The sequence below is a fragment of the Porites lutea genome, chromosome 1 (assembly GCF_958299795.1).
Source record: "Porites lutea chromosome 1, jaPorLute2.1, whole genome shotgun sequence".
Taxonomy (NCBI): Eukaryota; Metazoa; Cnidaria; class Anthozoa; order Scleractinia; family Poritidae; genus Porites; species Porites lutea.
The window spans coordinates 30,724,595-30,739,332 of NC_133201.1; the positions used below are offsets into that span (position 1 = coordinate 30,724,595).

A 14,738-nucleotide genomic window follows, 5' to 3' on the forward strand; every position below is an offset into this window, starting at 1 on the left:
CATTAAACAACGCGAATTGCATAGTCTTTCATGATCGTGTTTTTAAATAAGTGAGGACGATTGTTCTTTTTCTACTAAACTGCTAGCTCTGTTTAATCGCGTTGGAAAAAATAAAGTTTTTTTTTTTCTTGCTTCAGATTGTTGATTCCATTCTCAAAATACATATTACATTAGTTGTGGTATTGACCAAGATGAAGACCAAGAAAATTCGATGTATCCATATAGTGAAACATTTTCGAGTAAATTATTTATGCTTCTAGTATTGAGAAAATAAAACTTGTCCATTGTTTTGTTCTGCAGTCCAATTCCTCCTCATGTAATTATTGTAGTGTTTGTAGCTGTTAACTTGTAAACATGTCTTACATTATAGATGTCAGCTTCACTGGCAGGAGCAACATAGGAAGCAAACGTCAAAAGGCAGATTTCTCGCAAAGTTGGATGGTAAGTTTTAGATACCTGTACCTGTAAAAATTGCCACCATAGTTGTATTAGATAATGGTGAAAAATTGTTATGATCAGGGTTGCTATGACATCTCGTCGAAATGACGCCATTACCTATTTTACTTACAGCAGTATTTCTTTGCACTTGCAACTGTTCTTCCAAAATCGTTCACGGGAGCTTGTTCCACCAATGGCCGTCTCTGTAAGAGCGTTATCGAGATATTTTGGGATGACGTTTTTATGGTTAGAAATATGATAAAAATATACAATCTTGATGTTCGGCCGTTATCTGAAGAAAACGAGGCGCTTTTTGACATGCAACTTCACCTCATAGGCATTTTCAATCTTTTTTAAAAACTTGTGTGAAAGATTATGAAGACAGCTCCAGCCGATTGCTAGAAAGAAGGATTTGATTAGTATTGATTAGTATGTATCGAGGCACTATTCTTAGCGGTTTTGTAACTATTTTGGTCTACTTTAGCAAATTAGCGAATAACATTTAAACCGCCCGACAGATTGTTATCAAAATTTAAGATTCTTTAGATTGACTGTTCTTTTATATGACTTTTTAGTTTCAAGATTATTGATATTTTGTACATAAATACGAGGATGAGGACGACTAAGAGGACGTAATTTGACTTAAAGTTTTTTTTTCGCGTATGCTTAAAAAGTAGAAATCCCGGAGAGTTTCGTTTTACTGTCTTTCTTTCTTCAGTAAAGTTAACACGGTTTTTTTTATTGGAAGTTAAGCCCTCTCCCGCTCGCAAAATGATAAAACTTCTCACATTTGATAAACTTGTTTCCAGCGATAGGACATTTTTCAACAGCCCGTAGCAGGATGAAGACGGCTTTCACGTTTTCCAGCCAAAATGACGCTGGTATACGCATGCGCCCCACAAAGTATTGAGAAAATCTCGTTCTCATAGTCGTCCTCTTCCTAGAATCTTAAGGATCTTTTATAAATATTAAATAAATAAATAATGATTTGGAGGTAGCACATCCACGAAGTTGCTCTTCGTCTACCTGATTCCTGGTCGAATTGGAGTTTGGAAATGTTGGTTTTTGAGGAGAGGGGGAAACCCGCCGCCTTGTACCCGGAGAAAAACCTCTCGGAGCAAAGGAGAGAACCAACAACAAACTCAACCCACCTATGTCGTCGACCCCGCGATTTGAACCCGGGCCACATAGGTGGGAGGCAAGCGCTCTCACCACCGCGCCATCCCTGGCTACTTTTATGACTAGCCCTGTGTTCTTTTGCTCCAGATATTTTAAGTTTTTCTTTACACATCTTGTCCGTTTTTTTCTTTGCAATTCTTCCGTTCATTTTCAGCTTCTGCCCGTCTTGATGTCACAGTGACTACTACACTCATCAACATGATAAACCACACGATAGCAAGTTGGTCTGAAGACTACTACAGACCCGATCCACTACCTGTGTCTGCAGTTGCCGCTTCAGGGACGCCTAGTCTCCCATCTGTGTCTTCAAGCATGAGTGGCAGTAGACATGACAGTCTAAACCGCAGCATGAGCACTGATAGTCCACTAAGCAGCCCGACCAGTAGACCAGAGTCTAGCGCCTCATTATGGTCAACGGGCTCTGGCCTTCCTCGGCGCCGTTCACCATTTGTTCCATTTTTACTAAGAAATCAAACAGGTGTGTTAAGTAGTAATCAGTAATGTGGCTATGACTTTGAAAAAAGTGTCCGTTTGTTTACTTTTTACCCTTTAAGCACAAATTCTCCAGACTGATCTCCGCATACATTTCTTTTAAGAATAGTTGAGAGAATGTGGTTTAAGATCAAAGTGTTCTCCCTTTGTTCATCAATTTAGTAATTGTCATAACCTTTACTCTTGATGATCCGCTGATGTTGTTAGGAGAAAATTGATGTTGGTCACTTTTGAGACCTAAAGGGTTAAGAGGTTTAAACAAACCTCTGGAAATAGGGAGCTTAAGCAACCGAGGCGACAACAGTGACGAAAACGTCTCTTGTAGAGTGAATTGCGATGTTTCAAAATATTATTAATCACTCTAATTTCATCTAATAGATTTTGTCAAATGTTTCCGACTTTTTCTGCAGTCAAATCTAAATTGATTGCCTGCTGTGCTCCACAAGGAAAGATTTGTTTTGGCCAGATAATAAATCCTTTGCAGATCAAGTTGATTCGGTCAAGATAGCTCATTATTAGCCTGGCTCTTTTTCGTTTGTACTTAACGGACCGAGACGCAACAAAGCACGCAAGAATGAAAATGGCCGAAATCGGGGTAAGGACAAAATATGGGGTAGGCCATGGTGTAGGCCATGGGGTAGGCCATGGTGTGGGGGTGGTCAATTTTCTTATTTCTTTGATATTTTAAAGGGAAACTGCATATAAATAATATAATAAAATATAATAAATTTCTGCTATGAATTCCTCTCCAACACTAAATGAGTTGTTAATGTTGAGTCACTTGCCGTGTCACGCACGTGTCATAAAGTAAGAGGTTGTTCGCGGTCTATTTCTTACAAAGACGCCAAAAAATGGTATGTTGCGGAGTGTTCGGAGTATTCTAAGATTAAAAACAACAAACAAACAAACGAAGCTGCGCGGCCTGAAGAGTCTGGGTACGACATTGAAAACCAGAGCGCTCATACCCATCTGGTCAGCGGTCTTTAATACCTACTTGCTCTTTTGCAAGGACAAAGTATCAGAGGAGATAAAGTTCAGGTAACATATATTGACAGATCGAATTCTGCAAGCAGAATACTGCAGTGCTGATCGTACTACGTGAGAATGAAAACAGCTGTCTATGGCTACAATCCCGCTCTGTTTTGAGTTCTTTCGGTGTCGTGTTGATGTCTTGCGAAGTTAATGTTCACGTTGTACGATCAGCATTGCAGTATTCTGCTTGCAGAACTAAATGTCTGTTTGTTATTTTTGCTGTTCAGGTCTTTATAGATCCCACGTTCTTCGGTATATTCGTTTGCGGTCCTTTGTGGATAGTGTTTGTACGTAACATATATTGTTCATTCTCTTTATACGCATTTTTGAAAGTGTTAATAAAATGAACAGACTAAAATACTACGATTTCTTTACATAACAGTACAAAATTACTGCTTTGGGTGAAGTTTACGCAATTAATGTCCTCAGTGAAAATGATAGCAGAGGCAGTAGTCCCGTGGGACGTAAGGAATTAACGAAAACAACCAGCCATATGGCAATTTAGAACCATAAGTAATAACAGAAAGCAAGTGTTTTATTCATTTGTTATTAAACACAAATAAGTGAAAAATTGCAACAGTAACAAGGTACTTTGTCTTTTGCAGTTTGCGGTCACGTGACCTGCGAGATGACACACAGTAAAAATCAAATACAGTATTTCATCACAGTTGTATCATTGTTCCTTGCATGAAATACGGTTGACATTCATTTTTATCTAATTAATAATTAAGAAAAAGAGGTCACGTGACACTCCTTATCTTATAATATCTTTTTAATTGTTTTAAATTTTTCTTCACTACAGCCACGAAAAATCTTTGTAACGAAAACCAAACAATTATACGTAGTTTGGAAGTAGATCAAATTAACCATTCCTACCACATTTTGAAAATTCTTTTGAACGTCATTGTGACGTCACGTGTCGCGTGACCCCATCAGAAAACGCTCAAGCTAGTGGAGACGAAAAAAATCCATGCCTTAAGGTGCTTAAACAAGCCTTTCCCTAATTGAATGAAGGTCTGGAACATTCATTGGAAAGAAGATAGACATTCAAACACGTTCAAATTTGCAGAAACTTAACATGCTTCATCAAGCCTTTCCCTTAATAAATGGAGGTCTGCAGCATTCAATGTGTACGGAATAGACATTCGAACACTTTCAAAGTTGAAACTTGGATTTCGCCCCACTAAACAATTGCGATACAGATGAAAATGCTTATTGTCAAAAGTTTTTTTTGCCAGTAGTTCTACGTTTTAATCCAGACATAATCATGCTCTTTGTGGCGAAGACACATTCTCTGATCTAGGTCGGCTTTCAGAAATGGATCCGGTCCGTCCTTAAGTTCGCCACCACGTCCTGCGCATTTTCGGATTTTCCCTTTAATTTCTAAAAGTTCAAAGGGGGTGCTGGTTGTAGGATTAACTAACGGTTTAGTCGGTTTGGTCCTTCGAATTGTCATACGCAAATCGGAGGTTGAAATGGCGGCATATTCTTCGTTAGTTTGAGCGATGGCATGACCAAGGGTACCTTTGCAGGCAGCCATGTTTGTCATCACATCAGGTGACTTGCTACGGTGCCTTATTGTCTGACTGGATTTCTTTTTCCCTGCAGCTCTGTTGACAGAGAATGTCGTCAAGGACGTCAAATTTTCTTTTCCTCGCCTGCTTTCTTGAACCAGGAAATGAATTGTAACAAACAGTGACTAGCTGCAGCAGCTGCCACCGTGTGTGCACAAACTTTGCGTGACACAAACCCCAGGCATTCTTTGTCACAAGAGAAACCGGCTCCTACTCTTTTAACGATATGGGGCTTCGATGTGGAGGTGCTCCTGACAAAGAATGTGTCTTTGTCAAATCCTGTACGAATGCCATCGTCAGTTTGGAGACGGACAGCCTTATCTGCCAGAGCTTCCACATCTTTCTTTGCAAAAGTATCCAGCAGACCCTCCAAGCACTCCAGTATTGTACCGACCCTTACACCAAGGACGGGTTCTTCTTCCAGATTTCCCATGTCACTAGAACCTTCAAAGTCATCGTTGCCGCTACTAACATTTGAGGCAGGTGTGTTCAGCGTGCGCGGAAGGCCTGGTTTTGTGCGGTAACGTAGCACTTCCTGGTATCGTGTGGGGTCAACAAAAACTTTTACGGATTTCATGATGGTTTTACGCTCCTCCAGTGTGGCATCTAAAAACGCTCTCGGTTTTACATGGTCTCGATATTCTTCTCGTACTAAGTACGGACTATGAAGTCCCAGAAAGGCTCTGTTTACATCACTTCGTTGTTTGTCAACAAGTTCCTTTATATCATCCACGAACGTGCTCATGTCTTTCGCCTCAAAATTCTGCCAGCGCTTCATGACAGCATTTACAGACTCGGATACATTGTTGCACTGAACCTCATCGCCAAACCCGGCTTCTCTGGATACCTTTGCTGACAAATGGTTCCATACTTCATCGGCTTTGCGTCTCACAAAATACGTTGCAAATTGCGGATCTCGCCTTGTATCCTTCTGCTCCAAGGTGTCCCACTTCTTTTTTTAGCTCCTCAACTTTCGCCCAATATTCAGTTTTCTCCGACGCGTGGACAAGGCCTTCGGATCCAAATATGTCATTGACGATAACTTCAGAGGCAGCTTTCGACGTCTGCAGCTTGGAGCATTTTTCTTTGATGTTCTGTTTCACGTGCAGTTTGCACAAGAATGAGACGGACCTCTCAAACTCCTGTCCCAACGCTTCACGAAGTGCTAACTCACCATCCGTGCAATATGCTTGTAAGTAGGCCTTCACTCCGGGTAAGCGAGCCGTTATTTTCTGAAACAATGTTATGTATGTTGCTTTGTCCTTAAGCATGCATAACATGACAGGGCCAAGAAGGACTGGACAAACGGGATGGCTAGAGTTCTTTGTGTAAAGCGTTGTATTTCGATAAGAAGTAACCAGCACAAAAAAAGGCCCTAGCTGGAAAGTGACATCTACATAGAGAATTGATTTGTGCCCATTAACATCATTACAGCAAAAGTTGGCAATGTCGTCTAACTGCTCATCAGTGAATAAGATGACCTTTGGAGAATCGTCATCCAAAGAATAAGCACGGATGAATTTTTCCCCATCTTGGGACTGCTCTTTCATTTTTTCTGTTATTTGAAATATGGGATCCATTACCTTCGGTGGTCGACACTCGCCCTTTAAGTACTTCACTTGTCGTTCGTTTCTAGGGAGCTGTCCAACAGAATTGCACTGTTCACTGTTCACTGTCCACCAACATCGTCTTCTATTTGCTGTACAACTCTCTTCAATGACTTCTCTTTTCCAGAGACAGCAGTCGCCATCTTTGACATGGTGCTTCTATAGGTCCTCAGATAGGGAATTGCACAGCCTGATTTTGCACTCCCATGAGGCTTTAACTGAATGCTGTGCTCTGGCGCTCCTTCGAAGTAATAACGCACAAAGACCAACTTTTGATGGCTTCCGTCGGGACGAACCACATTGACGATGGTCTTTCGCATCGAGTTATCACTCCTGTTCACAAATGTTCTACGAAAGACACTATGCTTACCTTCAGCGTAATCGGGCTGTTTTATGATCTTTGTGACATGGCCATTCTTTCTTCCTAGTTGGTACTTTTTGACTGAAGTTTTGCTTTGATTCCAGGAACCAAGATCATCACAGAGTAACTCTTCTGGGTCCTGGAGCTGATCGAGACCCACCAGAAAACACGCGTTATTTTCCACACGGATTGGATGCGTTGTAGCGATTAAGCTGGAATGAGACTTTTCCGCGTTAAGTAGAAAAGGAACGACGCCATTGTTACTGAAATCACTCAAGATCGCAGGGGAAATCACAGGAAGCTGTCTATTTCCTTTGTAATACGAAGGGATATGGCTTTCCTGTTCGTCGCATGAACTGGAATCCGAAAGGTCTAAGCGACGTGCATACCTGTTGAAATAGAGCACAAGCGTTTAATGTTAAGTGTGGGATATCCACGTTTCAAAAGTATTGGTGTCTGTTTATCATTCTTTCGGTCGACTTGTTGTTCAAACTGGATTGTTTGATCAAACACGCAAGCACTATTGTTGAACATACCGTTTTGTGTCAACATGTATAGTCAATAGTGCTTTAAAGAGCCGTATGAGACATATAACGTGCATTTTACTAAACTTTTTTGTCAAATAGTTTAGGTAAGTAACAATGTCACTTGGAACCAACCTTATGTCCTTACAATTTGCGTCATTCTCACGTCCAAGCCCGGTTTGTTCAAATACTGGATTCCACCAAAAAAATCACTATCCAGCAGATAAGTATTACAGAAACCAATTGCATTATCCAATGGATAGAGGTTCATCCAGTGGATATCTTCATCAAGCTTTTGAACAACTGACCTATTGAGTGAAAACTTTTTGGATCCATAAATCAAACTTCTCTCTCTTAAACAAATTAATTTACGGGAATACTATATTTGCCTGCCGGTATACCATAAATATGAACAGTATCTTTGGTTTATATACTTTTGATATCAACTTTTGGATGACTGATGCCTGTTTCAGATGTCGAACTTAAACAAGACGGAGTCGAACTTATCAGAACTGATGAGGCCCACTAAAATTTATAAGCGCACATCAGTTGTTACAGACGTCAATAGTACCAAATGCCGGGAAATGAACTCATGTACGTGGTAAGTTCCGCAAATGGAAACCTCATCATCTGGATCAGACTGCATCAAACACATTCCAGAGTTCCCGGCAGATGGATAAACAACAACAAAACTTTCAATGTACTTGATTGAAGGAATGAGGTTTGGGTCTTGGTTTGGTAACCAATCCTATCACTAAATGAAATGAATTTACTTACTGCACAATGGACTCTTTTACTTTCCTTCTTTTCGTTGGGCTCTCTAAAAGTGATAGTTCTTGTGCCAGTATTTCCACCTAATTTTAGAATGAAGACAAAAATTGTAGGCTGTGAATAAATGAATTTTAAGTTACAGTAGAAATCAAAGTACGCTTAGCAAGCTCACATGGAGGCTCATTTCGGTCTAATTTCAAAAACAATTAACCTGTAATAACATTAACAACTGTCAATAACAATTAACTTACAAATCGATTTAAAGAATTAAAACGACAAGTGAAGTACACGAATTCTTCCAGCAAGAAATAATGTGTTGCCTCCGAGCAGAGTCAGTTTCTTACCTTTGAATCTATTGTTTCCTTGTCTATTTTTTCTTCTGAAAACAATTCAAACGTTTTCTGTAAACAAAAGGTAACCTACGTTTTCTGTTCAGTCTGTTGTTGTTCTTCTTCAGAATCATTGTCCTGATTGAAACAAGCATGAGACTTCTTTTGGACCTTTATAAGGCACCTTTGATTTGTAAATTGTTAAGTATATGTGTGCAATACCGAAATGACAGTTGCCTCTGTTGCTTATAAAACTGTAAGTCATTATTGTGGTTATAAGAGAAACAAAGATGCCAAAAGCACACCTGGCAGCAAGCTTTCTTCTGGTATTAAATGGGTGTAAATCACATAAATCAACATGCTTCATGGTCTTCATGGTTGTCTATCTATTATGGGTAAATAATGACGAAAACATGTCATGCTATCTGCTATATTTCAGGAAAAAAAAAAAAAACAAAGCAAAAATCTTCCTCTCATTAACTGGATTCCAAAAGCTATGGTCCAGTTTACCGATTCAAGATTATATTGAAAACAGGAAAGAATTAGAAAGTGTCTCCTTGGCCTCATCAACATCCAAATGCTTATAAAATTTACATTCGTATTAAAGTACGCAGTGAAATAATTAGGAAACTATTCGGCCGAAACAACTACATGTATATCTATAAATGTAAACGTTGACCTGCATGCGTGACCTTTGGAATGTCACCTTATACTTGTAAACACAATTTTCTTTCGGGCGCATGGGTTTTTCCAAGCAAGCTGACTTCGTTTTGATAACTTCGCTTTTAAAAAATACTTAACAGATATCTAAATCGCATGAAGGTTAAAGACGAACAAATGAAAGCAAAACCTTCTTATTGCATCAGTGTTATTTAATGAGAAGAGCGAAATTACAAACGTTAGCCTTTGAGGTTACTTCCATGACAGGAAGATCACTAAATAATATTAATTCACCAGCAGTCCGAACTGCATTGCTGTCTCATTTGCTTCTACGGGTTTAAAAATTTCGCCCAGGAGACAAAGTAGGAATCTAGATGATTGTAAGTTACAACAAGATAGTGTTACAAAAAACCATGATTTGTAGCCTGACACGCCCGAAGCCTGTTTTGTAATTTCCAAAATAGAACAACTGAATCAACAAGTATTTCTGCTTACCTTCATCACCCGAACTCATGACGACGAAAATCTCGCGCTCTGTGTATAGCAAACCATAAAGGTCAGACGATGAGACCACATGTCAAAACACCATTAGCATTAGAGAATTCCTTCATAGTCGTACGAGAGCGGCAAAGTTCATTCGAAAAAAGACTCAACTCTTACCTTCTGCTTCCGCCATTCTACCGATGTTTTTCTTGACACGTGACTTGTAATGGCGCGAAATTATGTACCACGCTACCACCCACCTCTAGGGTGGTGTGCTGATAATTGTCAAATCCTAAATACATTATTCTCAACAAGGGCCCAATAATCTAAAATAATCGGTAGCATAAATATTATTAAAAATTATTGAAATTTCCTTTTTTTCTTTTTTGGAAAATTGACCACCCCCACACCATGGCCTACCCCATGGCCTACACCATGGCCTACCCCATATTTTGTCCTTACCCCCGAAATCGTGCCATTTTGTGACCGAACAAACTTGTTCGATAACGCATAATTATTTGAAAGTATGCGTGTTACTTTGGTGAACGTAGAGTCAATACATTACGGAAGGCGTTTTTTTCTACAAATTGGAACTAATTGTCTTCACGCTTACATCTCTTATTAAATTGCAGGATGTACCTTGTGGTTTAAGACAGTAACAATAACTCTGTCGAAAGTGATTTTGGCGAACACAGAACAGGCACTTCCTGGTATTCCTGGGGTTGGTTCGGGCAGGATATCTGAGTGGAAAGAGGTTCCTTCAGGTGGCGAGGCGCCTTTTGAATTTACATCGGGAGAAAAACAGCGACATAAGGTGAGTTACCTGAGGTGGTGACCTTCTGGAAAAATGTCAGTTGAATGAGTTGTAACATTACTGTGAGGTTCCACCGTACCTCTCAGTGGTGGAGACTGAAAGTCTGTCACAGTCAGTAACCAATGAGCAGAGATAACTCTTTCAGAACAGGGTATCGTCTGCTCCCTACCACACTACTCACCCTCACCCCATTCATCCCTCCATCCGTCCCATCCCATCCCATTCTATTCCATTCCATCCATTCATCCATCCTATCCCATCCATCCATCCATCGCATCCCATCCCATCACTTTCTCTACTCAATTTTTCCTCATTAGTTCATGATGATTTGATTTGGTCCTACACAAGGTTAAAAAACATCAATCCCTTTAATCGTTCTGATTGCAATCTGAATTCCTAAAAGAAGCAAAGCTGACACTAACTGTATTTTATCGTTGTCGTAGGAAACTCATGAGCTCAACATACATCAGGTTGTTGTGCAAGTGGAGGGTTGGGGTCCACTCTCCCCAGTCTCGGTCGATAGAGTTGGTACATTCCTCAGACAGGCACGACCTCAGAAGCTTGACACTGCATCCATGGTAAAGACCAAACAATCAAGTGATCCTAATCTACTTGCTTGTGTTCTTGTGTACTTAAATAGGCAAATTTACAGTTGTATGCTGAGTAGAAGAGAGGCAAGCGGTGTCATTTATATATATTTAAATATGATTTTCATTTGAAAGTCAGTGAAGTTTCCAAACAAAGTGACATCCCCTCCTAGCTTCCATTCAAGTCCAGGAGATTCAATACACAACTGTGAAATGACATATTATTGTTGAGGAGATGTATTTTTTACATGGTAATTAAATTTTTTTATGGGTAGTTTTCGATCTCAAATCGCCACTTTATCTTACCTTCAGGTGAATTTCTTCGATTTAAGCACAATATTCTTGCGATTGCAAGACGTTGTAACGTTCCAAAAGCTTGGTATACAACACGAGCAGGATACCCTGTTTTTGTTTTTTCCTCTTTTTTCAGGCACTTGTTTTCTTTACTCATACTTATATATTATAGCGGAAGCCTTTAAATTGTCAACCGTATCAGATAGAATGAGAAATGAGTTGTGTTTCAGGTAATTTTAGCGTTTGTGTTTTCTTTGCTGATAAAAGGTCAGTCGCTTGTTTATGTCTTTAATCCTTTTTTAGGTGAGCGTTCTTCAGTCGGCGCGAGTAGTTTTTGATGTGAGCTTGGAGGGACGAGCCCGTAAGGTAGTCACTCTGAGATCAGCTCTAATGATCAAAAACAAGATGGACTTACCTGTGGAGATAAAGCTTCAGGGACTCACATCATTACACGGTTAGTTCAGTGGTTTATTCTTCCTTTTTTCCTTTTTGAACACCTGCAGTCAGAGAAATAGTATTGAACCAAATTGGGCTTATGGGATCAATAAAGTTTTCTGGGTAACTGACCATCAACCCCTCCCCTAATTTATAATTCTTGCCCTAAGTGAAAAGTAAGAGTTAATGTTGACTTAGGGGAGGGGTAGGTAATCAGTCATCCAGAAACCTCAATTGATCCCACTAAAAGATGCTCGTTACTGGGTAACTGACCACCTAACCCTCCCCTAAGTGAGAATTTTGCCCTAAGTAAGAAGTAAGAGTTAATGTTGACTTAGGGGAGGGGTAGGTAATCAGTCATCCCGAAACCTCAATTGATCCGACTGAAAAATGCTCGTTTCTGGGTAACTGACCACCTACCCCTCCCCTAAGTGAGAATTGTGCCCTAAGTGAGAAGTAAGAGTTAATGTTGACTTAGGGGAGGGGTAGGTAATCAGTCACCCAGAAACTAAATACCAAGATAATGTAAGCTAGATAGGTTTTTCTGCTTATCTAACCTCGTTGTTTTTCAATAATATTTTCTGAGAAGAGAATGTTTGCGCTCAACCTTTTATTAACCTTTTTCTTTTTTACATTTTCAGGGACTTCAACTCTTCCAGTCCTCCCTCCAGAGGCCTCAGTTGCAATACCATTACGATGTACCTCTTGGAAATTCTACCTGAGACCCCACGGGGTCGGGGTGGGGTTTTGTTCTCAGCCACTAGAATGGAAAGGCGTTTTACGAGGTCACAGAACAATGGGCTACAGCCGGGAGTGTTATCCTGCTTCAACAGCTGCAGAGTCTGGAAGGAGGTTTAGGTATAAAGTGTCGTCTGTTCATGTAATGTTGTTGTAGAAAGTGTGAAACTAAAAAAGAGGAGAAAAATAAGATTAGGAGACAGCGTAACCTATCAGCAAGAAAGCTCAGGTCTTGCCCCGAGTTCAAGTCACGCCCTGACAGCTAGCTTGATTTGCTTTCGGTGGTCCCGAGCTCAGATCACCACCCACCCTAATGTTTTCAAATATTGTGAATGATTGCTTTTGAGGCATTTTGAAATTAAGACGTTATTGTTATAACAACCAGGTTCTGTGTGGCAGTGAAGAGAGAAGGTTATCCTGAGGATGTGCCTTTACATGAGAGTGCTGCATCGAAGGGCCTGAATATAATGACCCAGCCAGCCCACACACTGACCATAATGTACCCAGTGATGTTGGTAAACCTGTTACCATGTGATTTGAGCTACAACGTCCAGAACATCCCAGCTAAGGGAAACATTAAAGCTGGGAAGTCTGTGCCTTTACATACCGTAAGTACCATGTTTAGTCCTTTTACATGGAAGACTGGAAATTAACTGAAATGTAACTTAAATGTTAAGCCTTTCATTGCTTAACCACCTTATGGCGATATTATTCGTCACTCCTAAATGAAACCTTTTTGGTAGAAATTTTGCTTAGTTATATTATTTATTATGCAGGATTTTTCATGAATTAAATTGTATTTTATTTAGTTATTTTTTCTTTGTTTCTCTGCTATTAGCAGTGAAAGAAGCAAGGTTATCAGATAGCCAGTCCGCTTTGATTAATTGGATAAATTCAAATTTTAGTTGTTGTCCTCGATAAGTTCTATCTAGCCTCTGAACAGGTCTTTTGTATCTTGAATTTTTTGCCGAATAAAATTGAAATGCAGGTTGTTAAGAAACCCCACTTCTCCCTTTGAAAAGCCTCAGAATTTTATCATACAATAGAGTGAATATTGTGTAGCATCGATTTCTGACACATACTAGATGACTTTTTGTCAACAGGCAGACCCGGAGAAGGCCCTTGATTTTAGTATCAGAATCGAGAACTTTTTGTATTGTGATAACATTGGTATATCAAGGCCATTGAGCATGATGTCTTCTTACATTATTCACGTGGAGTTACAAGATACAAAGAGGCGGTCTCTTATTCTTAATGTGAAGGTGTCTTTCGAGCCTGGAGGATCCCTTCGTGTAAGTGATTTGATCGAAAAATCCAAAATAACTGTTGGAAATAGAAAGCTTATGCAACAACGACGGCGACGGCTACGATGCTTCAAACTTTACAGCGCGTTTTCTGTCTCGTTCGATTCGTCAAATGTTGGCACATTTTTTTCTGGATTTGTATTCTAAAGGCTGTATCGAAGTTCAAGAAAAGAAAAAGAAAGTCTCTGTCTTTTGTTCACCTCCTCCGCAAAACTTGAAATTAGGCATTTTCACGTCGAAGTCGTGCAGAGACGGCAAAGAAATGTACAAAAAAGCGTGATCACGTGCAGAGTTGTTGTTTTGCCAATCCAAACCTATTGCTTTTTTGCCCTTCTCGTTGACGTCGCTGTCGTCGTTGCCTAAGCTCCCTTGTAAATAGAAGACTGTCTGTGCTTTGCTGCATTTCATCAGGTAAACCTTAACTAGAGATTTTGTAAGTTCTTTTTCCGAGATTCAACCCAGTCCTGGTTCGATTTCCGCCGCTCTCTCGGTCCTCCACGAGAAGACGGAATAGCGTGGCTGGTAAACAAGCCTACCCAAGTCAAACTCACCCTTATTTGGTCTACTTAAGATTTTTACACTTTGCTGTTGCTTTTATTGCCATCGCATTCGTAATTGCTTATGTCAATATCATTGTCATCTGCACAAAATAAACCTTTCCTGTACCTAAACCGTGCATGCAGCAATTGGAAAATTGCTAGTTGATTGCACTTTTAACATCATATACCATCATTTTAACTGAACAGGTGTCGATATATGCTCCTTACTGGATAATCAACAACACAGGGATCCCGCTGGTGTTCAAACAGGACGCTGTGATTTATGATATGGCCGGTCAGTTTGATGAACAGGAGACGGCCCCCAGCCTGACTCCCTTATTGTTTTCATTCTCTGACAGGGGCGCCCCAACAAGGTATGTGAAATAAACAGCGTTATTGTTCTGTATTTAGAAATGTTTTCGTTTCATGCTGAGTGTATTTGTTCACCATGCCTGTTAGACTTGTTGTGGTCAGAGTGGGCAATCGGATTTTCTGTTTTACTTCAATTAGCCCTCCTCAGGTGCTTGGATACCACGTGCTTGGATACCACTTAGAAACGGCTTGCTGCCATTCATTA

At 40.0% G+C, this 14,738-nt stretch overlaps 1 protein-coding gene across 1 annotated transcript in view; it reads left to right on the forward strand.

The window, feature by feature from the left end:
- LOC140948164 (intermembrane lipid transfer protein VPS13D-like) overlaps positions 1 to 14,738 on the forward strand; it is a 142,362-nt gene that overhangs the window by 77,726 nt on the left and 49,898 nt on the right. The window contains exons 43-51 of the mRNA XM_073397390.1: positions 371 to 441; positions 1,772 to 2,095; positions 10,083 to 10,264; positions 10,708 to 10,842; positions 11,449 to 11,599; positions 12,222 to 12,438; positions 12,704 to 12,926; positions 13,422 to 13,610; positions 14,369 to 14,535. Coding sequence (XP_073253491.1) covers positions 371 to 441; positions 1,772 to 2,095; positions 10,083 to 10,264; positions 10,708 to 10,842; positions 11,449 to 11,599; positions 12,222 to 12,438; positions 12,704 to 12,926; positions 13,422 to 13,610; positions 14,369 to 14,535 — 1,659 coding nt within the window. The remainder of the gene's footprint in view (positions 1 to 370; positions 442 to 1,771; positions 2,096 to 10,082; positions 10,265 to 10,707; positions 10,843 to 11,448; positions 11,600 to 12,221; positions 12,439 to 12,703; positions 12,927 to 13,421; positions 13,611 to 14,368; positions 14,536 to 14,738) is intronic.